Source organism: Akebia trifoliata, chromosome 5 (assembly GCF_017979445.1).
Source record: "Akebia trifoliata isolate Shusen 1 chromosome 5, ASM1797944v1, whole genome shotgun sequence".
Lineage (NCBI taxonomy): Eukaryota > Viridiplantae > Streptophyta > Magnoliopsida > Ranunculales > Lardizabalaceae > Akebia > Akebia trifoliata.
The window spans coordinates 23,721,492-23,749,098 of record NC_141379.1 but is presented as its reverse complement, the minus strand read 5'-3'; the positions used below and the strand labels follow the sequence as shown (position 1 = coordinate 23,749,098).

The 27,607-nt window shown below is 33.5% G+C and overlaps 1 protein-coding gene across 3 annotated transcripts; it reads left to right on the top strand.

The window, feature by feature from the left end:
• The first annotated feature begins 453 nt into the window (after nucleotides 1-453).
• Nucleotides 454-8,194, top strand: LOC147401688 (ubiquitin-fold modifier 1-like). Of its 3 annotated transcripts, none has more exons than XM_086443056.1 (5): nucleotides 454-613; nucleotides 739-836; nucleotides 2,942-2,974; nucleotides 7,804-7,899; nucleotides 7,967-8,194. In XM_086443056.1, the coding sequence occupies exons 1-4, from the start codon at nucleotides 549-551 to the stop codon at nucleotides 7,878-7,880; spliced, it is 273 nt and encodes a 90-aa protein (XP_086299182.1). In that variant the 5' UTR covers nucleotides 454-548; the 3' UTR covers nucleotides 7,881-7,899; nucleotides 7,967-8,194. The 3 variants fall into 3 exon arrangements, with proteins under 3 accessions (XP_086299182.1, XP_086299183.1, XP_086299181.1); XM_086443057.1 differs by adding an exon at nucleotides 2,104-2,189 and having other exon boundaries at nucleotides 7,804-8,194; XM_086443055.1 differs by having other exon boundaries at nucleotides 7,804-8,194.
• The last annotated feature ends 19,413 nt before the right edge of the window (nucleotides 8,195-27,607 follow it).

Below are 27,607 nucleotides of genomic sequence, written 5' to 3'. Positions count from 1 at the left end.
TAAACACTTAACATTGTTATAAGAATGGACACCGTTTTGGATTGCAACTTAGTTTCGAACCCATGTCCCCATTTCTAATTGGGTCATTATAAAAGCACCCCATGAATTAATAAGGATAACACGCGTCATAGCCGAATTGTTTTGTCTTATATGAATTAACATTTTCAGAATGAGTTGATTTTTGGGAAGGATGATCACATCATCCTTTTCAAAAATCAGTTCTATCTGAAACTTTTAAGTTTTAACCCTATCAAAACAAGTTCAAGAATAGTAAATCACATATTTTTTTGCAAGTTATTTTTGATGAAGATAAAATTTCTGATTGGACTGATTTTTGGTGAGGATGATCCCCACACCATAGAAATCATGCTCAACAAAAATCAACTCATTGTGAAACTTGCCCATATAAGACGAAAGAAAATTGGTTAAGGTGTGGGCTGTCATTAATTCGTGGGGGTTGCTTTTATAATTACTCTTCCTAAATTTTTATTATTATATTTATTTGTGTCTTCTTCTCTCATCAGAGAGAGAGAGAAAAGAACTGAACAATGGCGGGTGGAAAGGTCTCATTCAAAGTAACTTTGACCTCCGATCCAAAGCTTCCCTTCAAAGTGTATGTTACACAGTCTTTTATTAGGGTTTATTCATCAATCTTCAATCTTCAATCTTCATGTTTTTTACATCTTTGATCTTCAAAATTATTTGATTTGATTTGATTTTTGTGTGATTAAATTACAGTTTTAGCGTACCAGAGGCCGCCCCTTTCACTGCAGTTCTGAAATTCGCTGCAGAGGAATTTAAAGTACCTCCCCAAACCAGTGCCATCATCACCAACGGTACTCTTTATTTTAACTTCACTTGTTAAATACCCATTCGATTGTTTCTTTTAGGGTCTCAGGTATGTTAACCTACAATTTCTGTTGATCTTCGTTTCTTTCTAGCTATGATTGTATGATCTTTTTTTTTTTTTTTTGCCGAGTTTCTTGTTCATTAATCGGGTTATTGGAGTTTGTCTGTCTTAATGGTCCCTCTTTTTTCTTTTTTCCCCAAAAAATTAGAAAATTTTTCCATAAAAGAAAGGGTTTCTTGTTATTGGGGTTGAATAATAATTTTATTTTGAGAATCCAATTCAAATGTCATCTATTCTAGGGTTAGTTTTAGATTTTTTTTTTGTTTTTTTAAGGATCATTTGTTGGTTTTGCTTTCCTAGACCGTAACAACCATCCATTACGGTGTACATAGCATTCAGCGTGGCAGGAGCCACTAATTATTGTATTTAAGGTTTTGTATTACCTTACGAATTTTGGAACTTTACACTTTATCACTGTGGGCCAAAATATTAATCAGACGATTATACTGGAAGAACGTAATATTCAGAAATGAAAAAAAAAAATTAAAAAAAGAAGAAAAAATATGGACTAGATAATGGGATAGCTATTAAAGTGAGAATTAATGGAGAAAAAAGTAAATATATTGAGTTTTGCATAGTGAACCATCTCCAAGACAAACTCTTTTGATTGCCCAAAAGAGCAGTTGATTGGATCTATATTGCATTGATACCTACCTATATGGATGTCAAAGTTGACATGAGTACACATAGTGCTGAAGCAGTGAACTTTGAAAAGAGAATTTATTGTCTTAGCATATCAGCTTTGAGTATCTCAATCCATTTCCGTTTTGGTCTTCCTCTCCCTTTTTTAGAACTTTCAATGTTGTTAGTCCTTCTCCCCGTTTCTACCATCAATTCTTCTCCTACATTTTTATAAATTCACTCATTTGTGGTTTTATTATTCTTAGTCTTTCTCTACTCATTCATCCCAACAACTTTATATTTTCCATGTTATCCTGTGAATATGTTTTTGGTTGCCCAACATTCAACTCCATGAAGCGTAATCGATGTTATTTTTTTCTCATAAACTTCCATTTAGTTTGATTGGAATGCATCAGTCACATTACACACTTCTAATTTAACCACCAAACTATAATTCTATGGGAAACATCCTCAATCTATCCATCCATATGTTGATAGAATCATGATAAATCGAGTAGCCCTAGAAGCGTGTGTACAAGCTTGTAATGAGGGACATGATCTTGCTTGTGAAGGTAATGAAATTATCTGTGAGGCTAGCAAATGGAGCCCTGAACTAGCTGCTACTTGTGAAGTATGGAAGGAGAAATAGTTGTTAATGGTATTCTTTAGTCATTGAATTTTACAACTGCATCTTTTCTATGTGTGTCCTTACTAAATTTGCACTTAAAATAGTTCATATACTTTTTTGGTCCGACATAGTTTAAATCTCTTGGACTCTAAACTCTAAAGCATCTTTGCAGATAAGATAATGCATATGTGATATGATTTGTTAACTAGAGACTTCAACTAGACAAGGTAGAACACTTTAGATACCATCATTATTGTAGCATTATCCTAAAGGTTTAGGGTCAGTTGGAAACCATAGCTTATAATGAATGTGAATTTGCACATAAGGAAAGGAAAAATAGTGAGAAATCTAGAAGTGTTGCATGAAAAATGGAGGAGCTTCTTGACAAAATTCTGATGCAACTATTTCTCCCATTTGCGGAGTCCATGCAACATTAGTTTTTTAGGAGTTTTAATAATTCAGTTGGTTTTGATATCATATCTCTGTGGTTTGGACTTTGGAACTATCAAATAGTAGTTTTGCCCCTTAGCGTGCCCCTCTTCCCCGCCCAAAAAAAAAAAAAATAATAATAATAATAATAAAATAAAATAAACAAAAAACATTTGATCTAACTATAGGGCTAATTGCTGTACTCACAATGTATGAGACAAAGCTTAGACTTCATCATTTCTTCTATGGTAGAAATGTGTTGCCATTTTATATATTCTTGGACTTTTATATTGAAAGATCTTTTATCTTTCATGGCTGTTCTTTATTTGAAATTTCTTGTTTTTTTTATACAGATGGTGTGGGCATTAATCCTCAACAAAGTGCAGGCATGTTAATGTTTTCCCTTTCATTGTTAACTTCTTGTTTAGATCTGATTTTCTCTATATGTTTTTCTTTTTCTTTTCAAATAATTAATTGAACATCTTTTCATGGAATGTGTAAATTTTATAAATCCAAAATAAATTTTGTCCTCAGGTTGATGTTTTTTAAGTTAATATTATTCAGCTCTCATCTCAGAAGAGGATATAATGGTCATGACTTTGCTTTTTCATGGCTATTCATCTTTTCAATTTCTTTTAAGTTCCATGGATCTTGATTTGATCAGCAAGAGTGTAAGACATTTGATAGTTTTCTCAAAACTTGTAAGTAGTTTCATTTCTTGCATTTTTTTTTTTTTTGTGATTGGTTGTAATTTTGTAATTCTAGATTATGTGAATGGGATTGGGCATGCTATAGCTGTGGTATAACCATTGAATAAAACATGAATTAGGTTCTGAGGAGAGATCTTTTGGGCATATAGAGCTAAAAAGGAGATAAATCCGAAATCCGAGTCGAAAATAAACTCTAATAATTTTGGACATTTTAAATGGTTTTTAATTAATAAACTGTGTTAAAAACTTAACTTCTAATGAGCCATTGGTTAAGGGGCTCAGCAATAATATTCTCTGGGTCCTAGTGACCTTTTTTTCTTAAGAAGTCAAAAGCCCCTCTAAATCAAGAACTCCTTATCAATCCATCAAGACTAACATTTGTGAATTAGGCTCTTGGATGGGATTTATTAGGCATATGTAAGGAGAGGATGGGGATAAGTAGCCAAATCTTAGTCGGAAACGAACTCCCAATAGGCTTGGATGTTTGTGCTTGATTTTATTTAATAAACCTTACTAAATACTTAAGTGTGCGATTGAATCTAAGCAATTATATTCTTTAGGTCCACCGATTAGAAGAAAAAAAATGAAAGAAATCCTTAAGGTCCCAACAACCTCTGTTTTCACCAAAAGGTCCTCAAGATCAATAAATTCCACACTGATCCAACAAGACTAAAATCTCTCACTACTAACTTGACATACTAATTCAATAACCATGTAACAATGATGATCTCTTGTGGATAGAAACTTTTACGGATTCAACTTTACATTGAATGGATAATTGTAAATTATGCTCTAAGGTGGGAGGAAGGGGATATGTAACCAAATCCCCATCCAAATGAGCTCTCTAAAGGATGGGACATTTTTGTTGTTTTTAGCTAATAAATGTTTTTAAAACGCTTAATCACAAGTGTGCATGGCTTAAAAAGATTAGCAATAATTTCTTTTAGGTCCTAGTAACCTCTATTTTAACCAAAAGCCCCTCTATATATCTTTTTTTTTATAGGTAACCCCTCTATACCAAGAGAAAGGTAGTTATTATACCATAATGGTGCTGCCATTGGTAGCCTTATGCATGCGATTCTTTTTCACTAGATCTGATGTCAGCTTTGCCATAGTATTTCTTAGTAGATTTCTGAGTAGCCTAGGAAAAAATTAGCCTTTTACGAGCGGTTTGGATCACCAACATCAATATAGAGTTAGGTAATCTGGGTTGGCATCAATTGGAGGTCAAGCACGTTAACAGCTTAGTGAAGAAGAAAAAGAAGACAAGTAGTTGAATAATTGCCTCAACTATCAAGAATACCGAAAGCCCATTTAAATTTGAAAGTAGATGAACGTCAAGAATGCCTAGATTCTACGCATAAAAGTATGGCAGTTCTAAGGGCGCAAAAGCTGGATTTTGGAAGAGTATTTCCATGTTAAAGGCTTTTTTTTTAAGTTGCAATTATCATGGCTATTGAATTTTTGTCTTGACGAGTTGATTCTGAATTTCTTGATGTAAATGAGCTCTTGTGTTAGAAGAAACGATGTTGTCATGACCCGACGACCAAAAAGTGGAACATTCCTTTGGCCTTGCTTACCAGATGAATTTTTGACCCACTCTTCAGTAGACCTGCACAAAAACATTGGATGGATTGATGATTTCAAGTCATTGGATATGAGTGTTTGTCATGAAGAGTTTCATCAAACCCTGATTGTATTTACCCATGGTTTTGGTTCTATTTCATTATAGAAAAACTTAAATCCACTGGAAATAAATTATTGTTTAGGCTGATTTTTGGTGTATATGTCCACCAGAGGATGGGCAAAAGGTTCATTGGGTCTCTAGACGCCCAAAATTGCACAAAAATCAGAGTTTGAAATTCAAGGAGATCGAGAAAGAGACAAAAATCGAAAAGGAGAAGAGAGAAAGTCAAAGAGAAAAAGGATAATTTACAGAGAGCATGTGACGATCAACTTAAAAATCCAACCAAACTCCACACACCAATATAAAAAATCCTATAAATGAATACCATAGGTCCCGCATCCAAACATCCTCAAATTATCTGATGTGAAGGCTATACAATTGAATAAACACAAGAATAATTTTATGGAGGAAAATCAGGAGAGTGTTAGATGAATCTGACTATAGATAAAGGCTCAACCTTCAAAAGGTCTTGGTGATCTTTCACCAAAAAAGGATTGTATGAAGAGAATCTCTTTTTTATTTCTGCAATTTTTGTAAATAAAAAAAATTAAAACCAGCAGGGTAATTTTTTCACTTTGAAATATCCATTAACACATTTAAAAAAGTAGAAACATGCTTTTAGGTTCAAAATCAGACATTTCCTAGAAATGGTCAAATTTTGTAACAACGACCAAATGCTCCTAGTAGAATCTGCTTTTCTTTTCGCCCAAAAATATCCAAACACCGCAAACTTCCAATTTCAACGAAAATCACGTGTAAAATTGAGTCAAAAATACCCAAAAACCATAAACCACCTGACTGTGCTTGTGTCTATTAAAAAAATCAATAATTAAATAATTATAGAAAAAGAAAACAAAGATTTATATTAGTGAATAAAAAAGTAAAATGAATGAGAAGTTGAAATGAAATTTAAAAAAAAAATAAAAAAATAAAATGAAATAAAATGTATAAAAAGAAATAAAAAAGAGAAATAAACAAAACAAAATAAAAAATAAAAAATAACTAACCCAACTAAAATTCACTCACTCACCAACAAACCCAATCCAACATTAACTCACCCGAAACTAAGCCAACTCACACAAACACACTCACGTTTCACCAAACTCAACTCCACTCCACTTGCAAAACCTCAACTTGCCCCAGCTGACAAACAAACACAAGTCTCATTTTCTGCACCAACTCACGCCTATTAACTTGCTACCTAACTCCCATCCCCACAAACCAATCCCCGTTTTATTCTCACATTTTCCTCTCCACCAATTCTCACTGCATGTCTTTTAATTCCTATTAGTTGTAGGGGGTAATAGTAATTCAGAGTTTTATTTATTTAGAAACCCATGGCAAGTAATAGTTAGTGTTTTGATTTTTAGACAAATTTTTGGCTGATACGTGAAGATCAAATCCTTTTTTATATAAGCAGATGCATCATAATTTAAATCCAGTCTGTAGATTACTAACTATGGTCATAGTGTTAGCAGTTATGATGGCTTACCTATATATTATAGTTATAGTGTATGCACTATTAATTATGAGAGTCATAGCTTAGGAAGTAGATAAATAAATATTTTTTATTTGTTTGATAATATCTATATATATATATGGAAGCGTTTGGAAGCCCTAAATAGAGCCAAACATTGTGCCAAACATTTTTCAATATATGGGTTAGAAGTTTTGGAATGAGCTGATTTTTTTGTGAGGATGATCTCTATGGCGAGGATATCATCATCACAAAAAATGAGCCCATTCTGAAGCTTCCTAACCCCAGTTTAGAAGTCCAAGAATCATGGACAGTCAATTATTTGTAACCACTTTTGATGGGGTTAGAAGTTTCAGAGTGGGTTGATTTTTGTGAGGATGATCTCCTCACCACAGAGATCATACTTACAAAAAATCAGCCCATTCCGAAACTTCTAACCCATATATTGAAAAATGTTTGGCTCTCTTTAGGGCCTCCGAATGCTTCCCATATATATATATGGGCCCTGTTCGGCAGCCAACATGGAGCCAATGCTTTGTCCTGTGAGGATGATCTCTATTGTGAGGAGATCATCCTCACAAAAAATGAGCCCAATCTGAAACTTCTATTCCCATCAAAGTGGTTTGCGAATTAACGGTAAAAATCGACGGTCCACAATTCTTCAACTTGTAAACCACTTTTGATGGGATTAGAAATTTTGGAATGGGCCCCGATTTTTGTGATGATGATTTCCTCAACATAGAGATCATCCTCACAAAAAATAGCCCCATTCTGAAACTTTTAACCCATATTGGACAAAACGTTGGCTGCTAAATGCTATATATAAAAGTCTTTTTAGACCGCAAGGCCCAGTTTGACATGACTTCTATTTTTAGTTTGTTTTATCTTTTCATTTTTTTTTATCCAACTCTGCGCGCTGCTACTTTTTAGTGTTAGATATGCTAGTTCTATAATCATTTTTTCTCAATCAGATTCTAAATTTTTTTTAACTTTTGAATCATGATGATTTGGGCAGGTTACACTTCAAACAATGTTTTTGTTTTCATGTCAATAGGATTCTTGTATGTGCACCGCTTACACACCATGCCATACCCGAAACACGTTTTCCTGCTTATATACATAATGTGTCATAAATACCTAATTAATTTTGGTTTTTGTTAGAAAATGGGGTTTTCTAAATTCAGTTTCTTCCCACTTTTCATACATTTATTTTCATGTCTAGAAATTATGCTTCCTACCATCCTAAGTTTTGAGTAGAATTCTTTTGTGGAGTTCACATATATTACATATTGTATTGTTTTCAAATTTTGTATTATTCACATACTTCGCTGTTATTTTTAGGTAATGTCTTCCTCAAACATGGCTCTGAGCTGCGTCTGATCCCTCGTGATAGGGTTGGGGCTTGGAGATTCTCTTAGTTGGTGCATCTTTATCAAGGTCTAGAATTTACCATAGCACTATTTCATTCTGTTTAATACTTCGTCCTTAAAGCTTTTTTCGTCAGGGTTCATTTCTAGGTCCAAGAGACCCATAATGAGTTCAAGAAGTATTTCACAAGACGTTACCATGGTCGACACTTGATTTCAATCTTGTATATTAAAATCATGTCTCTAAGGACGTGCACAAGTGTTTGAATTGCATCAGTTATTTAAAAATATGTCAAAAAAAAAGAAAAGAGAGAATTATACGCTTAATGTTGTATTGGAAGTTAAAGAAAAACCTATTATTGTTATCTGCATCCATAATTCATGACTAGAGAATGACAATGAGAGAGAATACAAAGATGCAATGACTTATGGTTTGTTCAAAGAAGAGAGAACTGGGTTTAGGGTTTTTGCCAGTAAAGAGCCCCTTCTTTCTAGTATTAGCCAACATGATTAAGGACGTTGTGGTTGTTCCTGGAAGTTTACCTGATAAATGGATCCCTAAACAACTTGTCGTAGAATCAAACATCACTCAAGAATAGTAGTATTATTCTTAGCTATAATTTTAAAGCTCGTCAAGACCATGGTTTCAAAATTCCTCCGAGATCGAGATGTATCGCTCGAGTCGTCTCAATATCGTCCGACAATGAAATGGATGGACAAGTCAATGTATCAGATGAGATTGACAACCCATGGTCATTTTTCTCATTGTTGAATGAGATGTCTCAAATGTATCGAAAAACTCATCCGAAATGACTTGGTCTTGTTCATGGACAAGACAAGATGTCAAAATGAGCTTTAAAACCATGGTAAAGAAGACAGGTTGAAAGTCATTAAAAACAGAGGTCTGGGTTCAAATCCCGTTATCACCAAACTCATTAAAAACAGCCTGACCAATCAAAAATATATATAAAAAGTCAACTTGAAAATCAGTTTAGTTGACTTAAATGATTTCGACGTGATTTGGTCAACTGGGTCAAGTGAGCTCGAAAACTCTCTAAGCTAGGTAAAAAATTTGACAAGAGTTATTTGTTTATTTAAATAATTTTGTAGAGAAGTAAAAAACGTTTATTGTTTAATTATGTATCAAAAAAGAATTAATTTATTTTTATTTGATTTCTTTGACTCGACTCGTGAGCCATCGTTTGTCTATGTTCTGACCCACTAAGGAATATTTTAATACTTATGAAAGATAATATACATGGAATAGGTTTGGTTTATTATATGAAATTTATGTTCATTATTTATTTAATTTTCATTAAAAATATATTTATATTATTTTCAAAAAGGGTTTATAAGATATTGGCAACTCATAGAACCGAACCAAATCAAATTGACTTTCAATCGGTGGCCCTGTTTGATTCTATGGAAAATTTGATTGGATTTTTATTCTTGTTTAGTAGAATGAACTATAGGCATGGGTTTTAAACTCGTCCAAGATTGAGATGTATCATCCGAGTTAACTCGATATCAAAGTTGAACGAGACTAACTCATAAAGTCATTTTTTGATTGAGATTGAGGGTTCATGTTCAATTTTTTGATTTGTCTCACAAGATGTTTCAAATGTTTTGAAAAACTCGTTCAAGACGACTTAATATTAGATTTGGACGAGATGAGATGAGACACAAAATCAAATTTTAAAACCATGCCAATAGGTTCGATTCTAATTTAACGCTAAACCGACCCAAGTGTTACACCCCGAAAAGAATAAATAAAATAATGACAAAGAAACTTGGATTACCTTTCTTTCTTACTGTTTTTTCCTTCTCTTTGTTTTTTGAAAATTTTATTCCCCCAACCTTTATTCTCATTTCACATGTCACCATCGTTACCAAAGTCCGATCTCCAAAACAAATAAAATTCTAGATTTGACCCTCAAAAAGGCTCTATGTTGGAATGACGAGGAGGCTTCCTTGCAGTGCGAATGTCCTCGTCAATCACCAACCACTTTATCACAAATACCAAAGGTTGGGAAAATTACTTAATGCAGTCAAGGCAAGGGATTTCTTTCTAAATCATATCTAATTTTTTTCGTGATAATTTGATGGTCCATTTAATAAATTTTTTCTTCTTTACTATTATAATGAAAGAAGTCGGACTAGAAGTGATTTGACACCAAATTTTAATTTCACAAATACCCCTACTCTTACATTTAAACCTAATATAAAATCAGTCATTTTTATCCATTTAACAAACTTTTTCTTCTTTACAATCCCATCTCCCTATAATCTAATTGATTAGTTTTCAAATTTACAAAATTATTATTTTTACATTAGAATCTTTAAAATTCCTTTAATTAATATTTGAAATTACAAATAGGTATTTTTGGTATATGTGTGTTTGCACATGCCACCTTCTAGTTCTTAATTATCATTGAACCCCCTTTCAATTGGTGATCTCAATGATTCATACTGTGGAGATCCATAGTTCAAATCTTTGAGAACAACATTTATTCTAATTGTTGAGATCCAATTTTGTGACCGTTGGGTCAAAAATTGTAAATCGTCGATCTCAACATTTGAATATGAATCATTGAGATTAATATCAAATAGTTAAGATGGACCTTGTTATGTTTGTCGACTGCGACGTTTCAACGTGAATCAACAAGATTAATGATTCAAATTGTCGAGATTGAGGATTTGAATGGTTGATCTCAACTATAAGAATCATCAACATTGACAATTTGAGTTTGCGGTTTTATCGGGGTGAAGGGGCATTAAGAAAGAAAGATTTTACTAGTATCTTATAATAGGTGTGCCATACACACCTATTGGTAGGGTTGTCAATAGGTTGGATCACATCTAAAATTTGATCTATTTTGATATGATAACTTCAGGTCCGGATCAAGGATTTGGATTTCAATAATTACCTAATATATTAACTTATCGGATCAATTTTGAATAACCATGTCTCGAAGATGTATTTGAAAATAAATCTTGTCTATCCAAAAAAAACTATTGATTTTTTATATATATCAAAATTAGAACAACTATTATATTGTTTCGACTCTAAAGGTTAAACGACAAATCCGATCTAATCCAGACCGGATCCAAGTATAATAAAATCATATCCACACCAATTTAATATTGGTCCAACGTAATCCCAACCAAGATCTTTTGACAATCATACGCATATATTTCAATTATAGTATGGAAAGTGTAGACATCCCAATTTGAATGGACCCCCACTTGAAAGGATACAAAAAAAAATCGATTTTTCTAGTAAATCTGTCAACGGATTTTAAAAGTCAAAATCTTCGAAATTCAATATTTTGATCAAAACAAAGGTCCCAAGGACCCCCAAAGGATTCATGGACTCACAATAAGGCCCTATAAGCCTACCACCTTCTTCATCTCTCATCCCTCTAACCCCGAAGTTGGAAACCTTCTAAGCCCACCTAAGGCCCACCAAGATTTAATCCTTAAAACCTGTTTTAGCCTCACCCTAAAACAAGTTTAACCCTAGCCAATGTCTTAACCTAATCTAACCATAAGCCAATGCAACCCAACTCTAGCCTAAATCCTAGACTCAAGCCAATTCTAAGACCTAAATCCTTGTCAAGTCAAAAGACCAACCCAATCAAATTCAAACCTAAAGTCCATACCCATACCCATGATCACCACCAATCAAGGTCCATGCAACCCTTGATCATCATAGGGGATACTTGTCATCACTACCACTTACCTCCGAAATTCTTCTACCCAACCCCATCATTATCCTCCAAAAATAAACTAACACACAATCATGTTATAACTTACTCCTATCATTCCAAAAAAGATAACCCAACTGACACCCCTTCTCCTTAATCAACTTACCTAACACACACCTACACCTTTTGAATACTTGTCACCATCTTCTCCACCCTTCCAAATCTTAATCACTTAAAGTCCTTACATAAACCATTCTTTTAACCAAATACCCACACCCATTAACCCTACATAATACTTAACCCATATGGGTTGAAGAATCCAACCCATTTGGGTCAAGAATGATCAATTCCCATCATTTTCCACATATACCCCTCTCCAACCTTAAAATAACAACCTCCTAATGCCTACGCCCCATGCCATTAACCTTTTACCTTTGACATTTTTAACCTTAAAAACAACCTAAGAAACTTATAAAAACTAGGGCTATCAACGAATAAATATCTGATCGGATAGTGCTATATCCGAATTTGAATCCAAATAAAAATATTGATATTTGAATTCGAATTCGAATCCGATCGGATATCATTAACCAAGGTTCGAATTTGAATTCGAAAAATATATTGGATATCCAATTCGATAAAAGTCCTACAAAAATTAGATTCGATCTATACCATTATCTTCAATCTGTAAAAATCAAATTGATTTTAATATTTTTTTTTCAAAATCTTCAACCTATTTTAGTCTTAAAATCAAATAAACTTTGATTTTTTGAAAAAAAAAATGGTCTCAAAATCAAATAAACTTTAATTTTTGGAAAAAATGATGAAAAATTCGAATAAAACATCAAGTATTTTTTACATAAACGTTGAAGAATAAATTTTTTAAAAATAAATCAAGATTATTTGACTGAGGTTGAAGTCGATGGATTTTGAAGGGAAAAAAAAGGATTTTACTATGTGTGTGTGTGTGTGTGTGTGTGTGTGTGTGTGTGAGTTGGATGCTTGCCGGCTGGAGAAAATGGTAGTTATGGAGCTCGCACAATTGCAAAAAATAAGATTTTAGTTTTACTTTGAGAGAGAGAGAGAGGGAGGGAGGAAGTACCTAGGTTGATGCTCGCCGGCCGGAGAAAAGGGTGGCTACGGAGCTTACATAGTCGAAACTCACCTGCTGCTGGTTTTTACGTTTTTGTTAAGAGAGAAGATAAATATTGAAAGTTAAATTTAGTCGTGGAACATGAATACACAAGATATATATAAAATAAGTTTTGTTGTGTAACATGCATACATAACACATATGTTTAAATCAGAGCAGATATTATAGAATAAGATTTTTAACATCCGAATTTGTATCAAAAACTCATTCGAATGTTAAAATAACATCCGAATCCGAATTTGATATCCAAATTTTTTGGATAATATCCAATTTTTTTAATTCAAATTTCGACTATCCATTGACATCCCTAATAAAAACCCCCCATCCCTCTCAAAAAGCCCATGCTTGAATCCCTTCTCTCAAATCTCTCGATTTTTAGTCTCTCTCTCACCCTTCTCAATCCCTTTAAAAAATCTCTCAACTCACAACTTCATTATCCATAACTATAAATCCTAAAGTTCATCCTTCTCAAATCTTCACATTATAAACATCTCAGTCCATATTAATCCTTACACTAAGACAATTTTTATTTTCATCCTTTAAGTCTCAACACTTTAAGATCAAGATCAAAAGGACCCCTTTAAGGAATAAGAAGAAAATCCAAAAAAAAAAAAAGGAAAGAAAGAGAAAGTAAAAACTTCAAGGTGGGTTTAAAGTATGATTTTTATTTTAATTCCTCCACTCTCCTCTCTCCATATCCCTATCCTGTCTCCCCCCCCCCCCCCATTTCCTTAATTTTGGTTTTAAAAGGCTGTAGGATGCAATAAGTATCCTCCCCTACCACCAGTAGATCGGACTTCGGTTTGGTTGAAAGTATAGGGGTTGTAATCACTTTTAAAAGAACATTATTTTAAACCCTCAAACATTTGGTGCACACATCACAAAACTTATTTTAAGGTTAAAGGTGATTGGGCCCCTTTTCATTCAAAACTTGTCCCCTCAAGATAAAAATATGGAAGGGTCTATTTTCTTAATGAGAGGACCTTCACGATTTAAGTCGATATCAAAGCCCCTCGCATAAGAGAGTACAAAATTGCCGTTTAATATAATTTTTTTTCTCTAAAATGATCACATTGTTAAGGTTACTATCATTTGATGGAGAGAGAGGAGTACCTAACATCTTCCCCTATCTCTAACCGAATCATTACCTAAATCTTAGATGGATCGATGCCCTAATCCGTATGAGAGTCACTACGATGCTAAAACGAATTTTTGTTCTAAAAAAATACCTTCCAGGTGATCATTCACACCATTTAAAAAAAATAATGTTGGCGATTCCAAATCCACGTAAATGTAATATTTTGATTAAAAAATTGTGTATCTACAAAAAGGATGGACTTTGATTATTGAAATTGGGACAATTGATCTTGGTTTTATTTTCAGTTACATATCAAATACATAACTACTGTATTAATAATATTAAAAATTAAAGAAAGTACTCTTTGAAATAAATTGGACATGGCAAATCCTATTGTGCTTTGATTTAGATTATATATATTTGCAAGGATAGAAGAAATGGATCGGATCTCGAGTTGATCCTAGACTGAATGGTGTAAGGAGAAGAAACCACTTGCAAGCAACCAAAGGAGGATTTTGAATGATGCTCAGTCAAAACATAACGATACACTTGAAAACAACACAAAGAATAAGACATGTGGTTTGGAGTGCTAAATTAGTAAAATGCATCTCTCAAAAAATCAACTTCTCCTCACATATACAATGATTTGTTGAACTCATCCAACCTATCATGTTGCAAACTAATAAGATAGTTCCCCACTAACTAAATTTGCACGCTAAACAAAGGAGTAAAGAATCTAACATAAATGTGATATCCACGAAAGAGAAATTTCCATTTTGTCTTGTGTCACTATCTCTGCAATTGATATGACCATGCCAACATGAATTGTAATTGGGCATCTTAAGTTTATAAATAGGTATTGAACAAAGCAGTGGTGCACAATTATCACCCCATGAAAATAAAACTTTGTCAAATTGCCTATTGAATCGATCGTTGTTTTTCACAAAAACTATGGTGAGCTCAATAATTCAAACATTACCATCAACATAATGATAGAAAAGAGATCAAATCATCAAAATAATCCACAATACCAAATTACCAATAATTGGAACATGTTTTATTCAAAAGATTGTATTAGTATTATGAATTTAGTAAATATGAAGCTGGGAAAATTAGTTTCAATTATGGAATATTGATTGAATGGGTACCCATTGACATCTTAATTGCAAAAAAAAGGCTCAACCTCTCTCGTGAAAATTTACAAATGTTGCTCAAAACATGGTTTCAAGACTCAGCACATGAATCCTCTATATAAAATTTCCTCTCCATGCATGATTTGATGGTTTGTAATTGATTTCAGTGATTTTATTTGAAATATTTGATGATTTTTTTTTTTAAATTAGTGTTGTGTTTTTGTAATTGCAAACATTTTAATCACGTATTATAAAAAACAAAATAATACCACTACTTTCAAATCTCATATAGACTTCGAATCAATTTGAACTAGTTTGAGACTTATTTGGACCAAACAAAAATCTATTCAGAATCTAATCCTCTAAACCAAGAGTGTCACCTCACGCTTGAACTAGTGTTTTTTTTTTTTTTTCAAACAATGGGATAAAATATAACAACACATGCCTTCATGTTAAAAAGAAATGGAGAAAATATTCAGAATCATTTGGGACAACTTTGAAATTTTAAAATATTTTAAAAGAGATCTAGGGGCAGAGTAGGAATTATCAAATATTTTACAAGGCTTTCTTTACATTTCTTCCCTCTTCTCTCCACTTTGGGAAACAAACAAAACTCACCTTTTTTCTCTCCTCTTCACTCCAATTTCTTTCTCTTCACTCTCTACTTAACAATCCAAACAAGTGACATAGAAACTCATTTATTTTCTTTTCTCTCCATTTCTCTCAATCCAAATACATCATTAATCTCAAGACAAAATATTAATAATTAAATGTCTAATAATAAAAATTACCCTGAAATCATTTAATTACATACAAATACTTAAACTTCCAATAGAAATCATAGACATACTACAAGAGAAAAAATAACTTACATTCATTAGTAATCTCAGTTATAGATACACACTTATCTGCAAAACTCAAAATTTTGTAGTTTGATTCTTTTTTGAGTCGTGATAATATGATGCCCCTCTCTGATGCACGCCCCCATTACAGAACTGTAGATCAATTGCCTCAGGATACACAAGAAAAAGATTTATGATTATGCATATCTAGAGGCAATTGATCTACAGTTTTGTGATGGGGGTATTCGAAAATCATTACATTTCTTATTTTTTTCTATTAAGCTTATTAATGAGAGTAAAACCAATAGAATTGAGAATACAAAACATGAAAGAAGATAATAACAAACCTTTCATAAAAATAAGAAAAAACCTGGAGAGAGAGAGAGTATGTGTTTATTTTTATTTTTATAAATTAGATATTTGGAATTGAAATCAGACAATTCAAACGAAAAGGGAAATGGTAATTACATTCATTCATAAATATGAAAAATTGATTGTTCGTTAGAATTTGAGAAACAAATTGAGTCCTATTTTTAATTTTTTTGTAATTAACATTTCTAATTACATAAGAATCACTCTTAAAATCCGAACCGAATAGTTATATTGGATTTCGTAATACAGTTGTGTTAAACTAAACCCTATGATCTGAAGTATAAATCAAACAAGAACACAAGAATCTTACACGACACAAAATATATGTGGTTCAGTCAAAGAATAGACCTACGTCTACGGGCAAAAATAACGATTTCACTATATTAACCAAAGAAGAACACAATTACAATTTCTCTATGTCTCTCATATATGTCTCACACCCTTTCGGGTTTCATCTCTTACCCTTCATTTAATTAGGGTTACAAAGAGGTTAAAAAAGGGTCGGATCCAAACCCAAATCAAATGGGCCTAATATTTTGCCCGGGAACTTCACTCTCAGACCCCCAATAATGGTACGAAAACCCCACACATTACCAATTAAATGGGTCATGCCGGTCGTTAACAAATCATCAAAAGATCCGATTTGAATCCACGACAATCTCCATATACAAGAATAGAAGACATAACTCAACAAATCTCCACCTTGACTTAAATTCTGCAAAAAAGAAATCGCTTTCGCCTTTTCCCATTAGGGCCTCAAGAACTGCAACACACCTATCAAGTTTAGGTTGCTCCTAAACTTGATACTTGGGATGACCTTAGTTATTAAATCTGCTGGATTCTTTACTGTATCAATCTTTTTCACTACAATATCACCTTGAACAACCACATCTTGAATGAAGTGCAGTCTAACATCAATATACTTGGTCCTCTCGTGATACATCTGATTTTTGGTTAAATGTATGACATTTTGGCTGTCACAAAATATTGTAGTAACACCTATTTCAAACCCAAATCAGTAACCATGCCCTGCAACCATATTACCTCATCCACTGCCTCTATAGCTGTCATATACTCTGCCTTTTGTGGTAGACAATGCAACTGTTACCTGTAAAGTTGACTTCCAACTAATAGTATTACCGCAAATAGTGAAAACATAGCCCGTCAAAGATCTCCTCCCATCTAAATCACTAGCATAATCAGAATTAACATACCCAACAACACTATAAGAAGTATCACTACTTCTATCATATAGCAAACTAACTTCTACAGTACCCTTTAAGTATCTCAGTATCCATTTAACTGCTTGCCAATAGATCTTTCAAGGTTTATCCATGTATCTGCTGACTATACTAACTGCATATGAAATGTCAGGCCTAGTACAAACCATGGCATACATAAGACTGCCAACAACACTAGGATAAGGAACATAAGACATGTGCTTTACCTCCTCCTCTGTCTACAAGGTGAAAGTGCCCTCGATCCGCTTGGTGCGCGGATCCACTTTTGACCTTTGAGGTTTGTGAGTCGCCACCTAGTTATTGCGATCTTGGAACCGAACTTTGACTCTAAAAGATAAATAAACTAATCTACAAAAGAAAAATACGGGTCCGGGGATCACGTTATGGGGTTGAAAGGTGTTAGGCACCAACCCCGCTCGACAAACGTCGGTCTCTACTAATTTCCAAATAAAACTACATTGCTAACAAGACCTAAATAATAATAAAAAAATAAAAATACTCACCTTTTTCGAATGCAATGATTTTGTTCCCTCAGATCTGATAGAATAGCTCCTTGTATAGTATTCCTCGTTTCGTTCTATCTCCGGATCTGATTTCTGATCTCCAAGGCGAGGTATCTCTTCCTTGAATCTGGATTCTTCGAATTTGTTTATGAATTTCGGGGTATTTTTGAATGGCTTCTAAGTATTTTTCAAGCTAAAATTGAAGTATAGGTGTTAGGTAAAGAGTTGAGACTTCAAAATTAGGGTTTATGAGAGGCTAGGAAAGCTTTTTGACCTACTTTTCTTAGGATTTTTTATTTGATACGAAAATAGGGTGTGGAGGCTCCTATTTATAGATTTTTTAAGTGTTTGTTTAGATAGAGTTAATGTTTAATTATAATTCTTTTAGAGAGAGTTATTGTTTAATTATAATTGTTTTAGGTAGAGTTATATTTTAATTAGAATTTTTTAACTAGAGTCATTATTTAATTAGGATTGTTTTAAATAGAATTATTGTTTAATTATAATTTTATTAGGGTTTTGACTTTTAGTCTCACTTGATTGACTTTAAGATTTTGACTTTAGTCTTACTTGATTGACTTTAAGATCTTGACTTTAGTCTTACTTGATTGACTTTAAGATTGACTTTAGTCTTACTTGATTGACTTGAATTTTTTAGAGAACCCCCCTCCATTATATCTTTAATTCTTTGGACCCAAAAATGGAGGGGTCCTTGAATAAATATCTTGGCAACCATCAACAATTTTGCCTGAGAGTCTGATTGATCTATTTTTTAGTTTAAATTTTAAATTAATTTTATTAATGTTTCACTTTAATTATTTAATATTTTATCTATTAGTTTCAAAAAATTTAATTATAAAAATTGAAAAATTATCGTTTTGCCCCTGAAGAGAACTTTCGCGTTTCAAGTCGGTTTTTAATGTTCCAGGATGTTTTAAAATTAATTTTTTGTAAAGAATTCAATGAGAATATTGGTTTGTGTCATTTATGAAATTTGTTGTGTAAAATGATCGTGAACTTTATGAGGGGTATTTTCGTAATTTTGTCAAAATTTGTAAAAATTGACGAAATGATTTATTTAGTTTTGATTTGTTATTTTATGTGTTTGAATGAGTTTTTCTAAGTGTAACGTAGGCTCTAGGGATATTTTAAGATTAGGGGTATTTTGGTAATTTGATCATTTTTTTGTGATTTTTATCATGAAGCTTCTTTTTATCTACAAGATGATGATTTCTATGTTTCTAGGGTCATATTTTCCTAGCGTAGCGTGGTTTCTATAGTTTGTCAGTTCGAGATACCTCATCCGGATTTCTGAAACATATTTGGTAACAAAATAAAGCATTGGAATAAACATTCATCATTGGGAATTGTTGCAATCGAATTGACGAGTTGATTAATCAAGCGAATGCAAAAAATGGCGTGTCTACACGAGGATATCTGAGCTGAGAGTCTAAAATAAGCTGCTAGAGGGGTACTTACAAATTTAGACTCTTGTATCCTAAAGTGATCCAATACCCTCTCAATGTATTTCCTTTGTGATACATACAATCTACCTATTTTTCTATCCCTATGAATCTCCATACCCAAAATCTTTTTTGCAACCCTTAAGTCTTTCATCTCAAACTCACTACTGAGTTGAGCCTTCAGTCTTGTAATCTCAGATGTATCTCTGTACGCAATCAACATGTCATCTACATATAATAGTAAGTACATAAACGAACCATGTGTGAGTCTTTTATAATAAACACAATTGTCATACTTACTCTTGGTATAGTTGTTTCCTATCACAAAAGTATCAAACCTCTTATACCACTGTCTAGGAGACTGCTTCAGACCATATAAAGATTTTTTCAGCAAACACACATGATCTTCCTTCCCCTGAATAATGAATCTCTTTGGCTGATGCATATAAATCTGTTATTCTAACTCACAATGTAGAAAAACAGTTTTTACATCAAGTTGTTCAAGCTCTAAATTGTATAAGACAATCATGGCAATGAGCACCCTGATAGAAGTATGTTTCACCATAGGCGAGAAAACCTCGGTGAACTCTATGCCTTCCCGCTGCGTATACCCCTTTGCCACAAATCTTGCTTTGAATCTAACATCTTCAACACCTAGAATTCCTTCCTTTTTCTTGAAGACCTATTTGCATCTCACAATCTTCTTACCCTTTGGCTTCTCAACAAACTCTCATTTTTTATTCTTGTGAAAAGACTCGATCTTCTCACTCATGGCAACACACCACTGTGCTGACTCCTCACATGTGATAGCCTCCTGATAGTACATGGCTCTTCATCATCCATATTTTCTACTATATTAAGTGCATAAGCTACCAAATCTGCATGAGCAAATCTCTGAGGTGGCCTAACCTACCTCCTTTGTCTGTCTTTAGCTAAGCTGTACTATTGTAACTGAACCTCATCCCCGATAATAGTATCCTGTCGTGGTTCTTCATCCTCTTGATCTTGATCATCTGTACCATTATTTTTTAAAACAGAAGCCTTTAGCTCTACCTATTCAATGACACCACGAGGTCTCTCAGTATCAAGTACCTCCTTTCGCACTGAACATGACAAACTCATCGAATGTCACATCTCTACTGATAAGAAATTTTTTCCTTATCGCATCTGGGCACCACAATCTGTAACCTTTCACTCTAGCCTGATATCCAAGAAAAATACATTTCTTTGCCCTCAGTTCAAGCTTACCATCGTTTGCGTGAGCATATGCTGGACACCCAAATATCCTCAACCCATAATATGTAGCAAGAGATCTCGACCACATCTCCAATGGAGTTTTGAACTCAATAGCACTGTTAGGAGACCTGTTTAATAGATAACAAGTTGTGTTAACAACTTCAGCCCAAAACTACTTTGGCAAACTAGAATTTGATTGCATGTACCGCATCCTTTCCACTAAAGTCTTGTTCATTCCTTCTGCAACCTGTAGACACCCCATTTTTGCATCCGCCTGATTAATCAACTCGTCAACCCGATTGCAATGATTCCCAATGATGGATGTGTATTCCAATGCTTTATTTTGTTACCAGATATGTTTCAGAAATCCGGATGAGGTATCTCGAACTGACAAAACCTTAGAAATTACGCTACGCTAGGAAAATACGACCCCAGAAACATAGAAATCATCATCTTGCAGACCAGAAAGAAACTTCACGATAAAAATCACTAAAAATTACCAAATTACCAAAATATCCCTAACCTCAAAACAACCCTAGAGCCTACGTTACGCTTAGGAAAACTCTCTCGAACACATAAAATAACAAATCGGAACCAAATAAATCATTTCACCAATTTTAACAGAATTTGACAAAATTACGAAAATGCCCCTCGTAAAGTTCACAACCATTTCACACAAAAAAAACTTCATAAATAACAAAAACTAATATTTCCATTGAATTCCTTACGAAAAATCGATTCTAAAACATCCTGGAACATTAAAAACCGACTTGAAACGTGAAAAGTCCTCTCCGGGGGCAAAACGGTAATTTCACAATTTTCATAATTAAAATTTTCGAAATTAATAAATAAATATTAAATAATTAAAGTGAAACATTAATGAAATTAATTTAAAATTTTGAACCTAAAAAATCGATCAATCGGGTTCTCAGGCAAAATTGTTGAGGGTTCGTGAGATATTTCTTTAAGAACCCCTCAATTTGGGGGTCCAAAGAATTAAAGAAATAATGAAAGGGGCCTTCTCCAAAAATTAAAAGTAAATCAAGCAAGACTAAAGTCAAGGTATTAAAGTCAATCAAGTGAGACTGAAGTCAAAATTAAAGTCAATTAAGCAAGACTGAAGTCAAGTCAATCAATTAAGACTGAAGTCAAAACATTAAAAGTCAATCAAATAAGACCAAAAGTCATAATAGAATTCTAATTAAATAATAACTCTATCTAATAGAGTTCTAACTTAAAAATAATTCTACCTAAAACAATTTGAATTAAAACACAATTCTACCTAAAACAATTCTAATTAAAATACAATTCTACCTAAAACAAGTCAAATTAAAACACAACTCTAATTAAAAGATCTCTAATTAAACACTAACTCTATCCAAATCAACCCCTAAAAACATCTATAAATAGAGATGCTCACACCCTATTTTCGTATCAAATTATAAACCCTAAGAGAAGTAGGTCTAGAAGCTCCCCTAGCCCCCCATAAACCCTAGTTTCGGAGCCCCAACTCCTTAGCTAACATCCCTCCTTCAATTTTAGTCTAGAAAACACCCAAAGGCCTTCTAAAACACCCCAAATCCGCAACGAACTTGAAGAGTTCAGATTCAAAAACAAGGAGATACCTTGCCTCGGAGATCCAAAGTCAAATCCGGAAACAGAACGAAGCAAGGGAGCACGGTACAAGGAGTTCTTTTTGTCAGATCTGAGGGAACCAAGTCCTTGCCATCGGAAAGGTAAATCTTTTATTTTTATTTATTTTTTTATCTAGGTTTTAGCAATGTAATTTACTTGGGAATTTAGTAGAGACCGGCTTTGGCCGGGCGGGGTTGGTGCCTAACACCTTCCAACCCCGTAACTTGATCCCCGAATTCAGATTTTTTATAGTAGATTAGTTTTTATCCATGTTAGAGTCAGTATGGTTCCTAGACCACAATAACTAGGTGGCGACTCCCAAACCTCAAGGGTCAAAAGCGGATCCGCGCACCCCGCGGATCGAGGGCGCTTTCACAACCCCATTCTGTTGTGGTGTCTTTCGTATTGTGTGATGTCGCACAATACCCTTATTTTTACAAAACTCATCGAACTCTCCAGAGAGAACAAAATTCCAAACCGTTATCAGTCCTCAATCTTTTGATCTGTTTTCCAGTTTGTTTTTCTATCAATGTCTTCCATTACTTGAAATTGACAAAATTTTCATCTTTGCTCTTCAAAATAAATATCCAGACTTTTCTCGAAAAATCATCTATGAATGTCAACGTGTATCTACCTCCACCATGTGATGCAACCGAAGATGGACCTCATAAATCAGAATTGATATAATCCACAGTACCCTTGGCTATGTGAATACTCGTATTGAACTTTACTCTGCACTGCTTCTCAAAAACACAATGCTCACAAAAGTCTAATTTTCCAAATTTCTTTCCATCAAGCAAAACTTGTTTGCTTAGTACTGTCATCCCTTTCTCACTTATATGCGCGAGGCGCATATGCCACAATCTGGTGGTGTTTAAATCTGCTGCAGATACCAACACTGTACTTGTAATTGTCTATCCTTGCAATGCATACAACCCATTCTTCTTCAACCCTTTCATTACCACTAGAGCACCCTTAGAAACATGAATTACTCCATCCCCTGTCTTGTAACTACAGCCATTTGAGTCTAGCATACCCAAGGAAATCAAATTTTTCTTCAAATTTGAAACGTGCCTGACATATGATAATGTCCTCACAATACTATCAAACATCTTTACTCGAACTGTGCCTATGCCCACTACCTTGCAAGCAACATTATTTCCCGTAAGAACTTCACCCCCATCAAAAGGGCGATAGGTTGTGAACTAGTCCTTATTGGGACATATATGATAAGTGTACGCCGAATCAATAATCTAGTCTAAACTGGAGAAATTGGTAGAAATTGATAGTACATCACCGTTATCATTATTTTTATCTGCCACTGCTACATCGCCAACATCATGGTCATTATAATTTTATTTTCCCTTTCCTTTATGCTCCAGACAATCTTTTTTAAAATGTCCTTCTTAATGACAATTGAAACACTTTAACTTTCTAGTTTTCGATTTTAATCTAAACCGTCCTTTTCCATTATGGTTCCCTTTATGATTTCATCTCCCACTAACAAATAAACCTTCGTCTGAGCTTTCTGTAATTCCATCTACTTTCTTATTCAATTCTTGAGAATTTAAAGCAGATTTAATCTCTTCAATTGAAACAATAGTTTTTCCATACATTAGGGTATCAACGAAATTTTCATATGAGGGTGGTAGAGAACAAATCAAAAGTATGGCCTGATCTTATTCATCAATTTTAACACCAACATTCTTTAAATCCATAAGAATAATATTATATTTCATCAAGATTATTAGGGATAGAAGTACCTTCTCGCATTCGTAGGGTGTAAAATCGTTTCTTTAGATACCATGGATTTGTGAGAGATTTTATCATGTACCGAGTTTCCAATTTTATCCATAATAGATCCATCGTGTTTGAATCACCAACCTCTCGTAGGACCTCATTCCCCAAAGACAACAGAATCGGACTATGTGCCTTCTCCATGATCTCCTCTTTCTGTTCTGGTTTCAACAATTCAGGTAAAGTATCGCTTCCCAACAACACCTTCGATAAACCTTGTTGAACAAGCAAAGTTTTTATCCGAACCTGTCATAGATTAAAATCGTTCCTTCCATCGAATTTTCGACATCATACTTCGTAGCCATAGCTCTGATACCAGTTTGTTAAACTAAACCCTATGATCTAAAGTATAATTAAACAAGAACACAAAAATCTCACATGATACAAAATATACGTGGTTCGGTTAAAGAATCAACCTACGTCCACGGGTGAAAACGACGATTTCACTATATTAACCAAAGAAGAACACAGTTATAATTTCTCTCTGTCTCTCGTATATGTCTCATACCCTTTCGGATTTCATCTCTTATCCTTTATATACTTAGGGTTACAAAGAGGTTAAATGAATCCAAAATCAAACCAAATAGGCTTAATATTTTGCTCGGGGGCTTCGTCCCCGAACCCCAAGTAATGGTAGGGAAACCCCACACAATACCAATTAAATAAGTCATGCGGGCCGTTAACGGATCATCAAAAGATCCGGTTTGAATCCATGACAATCTCCATATACAAGAATAGAAGACATAACCCAACAATTTGTAATAAAAAATCAAAATCTATAATCCAAACCAAACAATGCATCGAATTTTAAAATCCAATTAAGAGTGAAAATATTAGGGCCCGTGTGGATACAGGAGTCAGAAGTACTTAAAACATAAGTACTTCCAGAAGTACTTTCTGAAGTACTGTCTCAAGTAGCGGAATACGTGTTGTACGTTTGAATGCAGGATTTGAGAAGTACTACCATAAGTACTTCTCACAGAGTTTTGTGTTAGGAAACTATTCTGTATGCTGTTAAAATGACCAGAATACCCTTATATGTAATAATTACTATCTTTAACATTATAATTCAACAACATATGCTAAAAAAAAATAACAGTTATTGTTTTTATTAAATAAAAACATTATAACATTATTTTATACTCAAAATATACTTATTCTTATTTTTTTTTTAAAATTCGATAGAACCTTCCCTAAATATTGGACATATGAAAAATAAAATCTGTATAAAAACATAACAACTATCATATAATAAAACCTGTATCATCATACATAAAATCATATATAATAATCACACCAACATATGTAAAATGAAAAGAAAATATTCATAAACAAAATTTATATGTGATCGTCATACCAATAAACAAAGATGTTCATATAGTAGAAATATATTAAATTTATCCAAAAATATAATTTATTCAGTTAATAGTAACTTTTAAATCATAAAATTATATAATTATATCACGTCGATCATAAGCTTCTTTTATAGCTTCAGCTATGACTTCTCTCCTACGTTCCATTTCTCTATGTCTTTCCCGTTGTGAACGTCTCGATGGTCCAGGCTCATCTACACTCCTAGGGACGGCTTCATCTATATAATCTAATTCTTCATACATAGCAAATTCAACATCTGCCAAAGCTTCATTTCGAATGAAATTGTGTAGTCCCATGCAAGCAATGACGATATCCCTTTGAGTATCAATGGAGTATGTGTGCATGTCCCTAAGAATTGCCCATCTTGCCTTTAATACCCCAAAATACCTCTCTATAACATTACACAATGAGGAATGAAGATGGTTAAATAACTCCTTCTTTTCCTTCTGCCATGCACCCCGTCGAAAGTCTTGTAAATGGTAACAGACACCCCTATATGGTGTCATGTACCCATCCATCAATGGATAGCCAGAGTCAACCAAGTAATATTTACCTACAAATGAATAATAATTTCATTATTTTATATATATAACATATAATTGAATATACTTTTACGTAAAATTTTGAATACCAACCTGACGGAGGATGAGGAAATCCCGAATTAGGATTATTTATGGTTTTTAAGAACACGTTCGCGTCATTTGCTTGTCCCTCCCAACCAGCAACTACATATGTGAAGAACATATCGAAAGAGCATACAGCCATTACATTTTGTGTTATACCCTTTCGACCTAAATATCGAAGTTGATCTGCTATTGGAACTCGTGCCCCAATATGAGTACCGTCAATCGCTCCCACACAATCCTTCATATAAAAAGAAATTTTATTTTAAAGATTAAACATTATAATTTTTTTGAATTTAACTTTAAAATTACCTTAAAGAAAGGCCAAAATCTTCGATTTGTGCGAATTTGATGAGGGATCTCATCCAAAGAACGAGGCACAATGAGAGTTTTGCACAATTCAAGGACAGCTTTCAAGATTCTATGAAAGTGTCTACTCACGGTTTCTTCAGAACGTTGAAATCGATCACCAACACTTCGCATGCCCTCATTTTGTCCCAATATCTTTAAGAACATTCCTAAGGATACTTCCAAAGAAACGTTCCTTGTTCTTTCAAGACCCACCTCTTCATGTGTAAAGTATTGCATAATTTCTCAAATACATGTTTCTCCATTCGAAATTGTTCATGACATATTGCATTATTCCCAGACAAAACATAATTCATATAATTTTGTCCAGTAAAATTGCAATTAGTCTTGGGTTGTCGAACTAATTTATTTTTACGAACCGTGCGATAATGATTTGCTGCAGCAAGTGCAGCCATACATATAATCTCATCGTCTGAATCTGAATAATCCATCTTGTTTCTGTTTACATTATTAATAAAAAAAAATATCATTTAATATTAAATATTAACAATCATATAAATATATTCAATCTATAAACAATCATATAAAATATTAAAACAAATATTTTTAACAATCAAACCATAATCCATGATTCATAATCCATGAGACATAATCAATAATCCATAAACCAGAAATAAATAAAAACTTAATCCATACAGAATAAATCCAAATCATAATTCATTAAATAAATTTTCTTTTATTAACCACATAGTTCATAAAAAAAATTCATTCATAAAAGACCGACTCATAAAAAAACCTATGCTACCCTTTAGTGACCACCATGATAACGACGGTATTCAAAATCAAGGTACGATAGACGAGCATCATTTGTCGGCAAATTATAAAAAGCATTCCTAAAATCTACACTCTCCACGAACTTGGATACCACATAACAATATCGATCGCTACCTATAGGAATCTCATCCACTAATTCATTAAGAAGTGGCAAGCATTCACCGGGAGTAAGCTTTTTTTGCTCGTTTGGAAGTTTATCTTTATGAATTTTTGATTGAAAAAGATCCACCAAACGACTGAATTCAACCTCGAATAAATCAGATTTTCTTCCTTTTTTGCGTTTTGATCTAGAATCCCCACTTACTGACGACCTTCTCTGTGATGATCTTGAATTTGGTGACTCATCAATATCATCATCAGGGTGAGTTGGGAGTATATTTTCTTGTGTCGCTGGAATGTATTCAGGAGTATCATCATCATCATCATCATCATCAACAGCAATTGACTCATTCGTCATGTTTGTCGTTGTAGAATATCG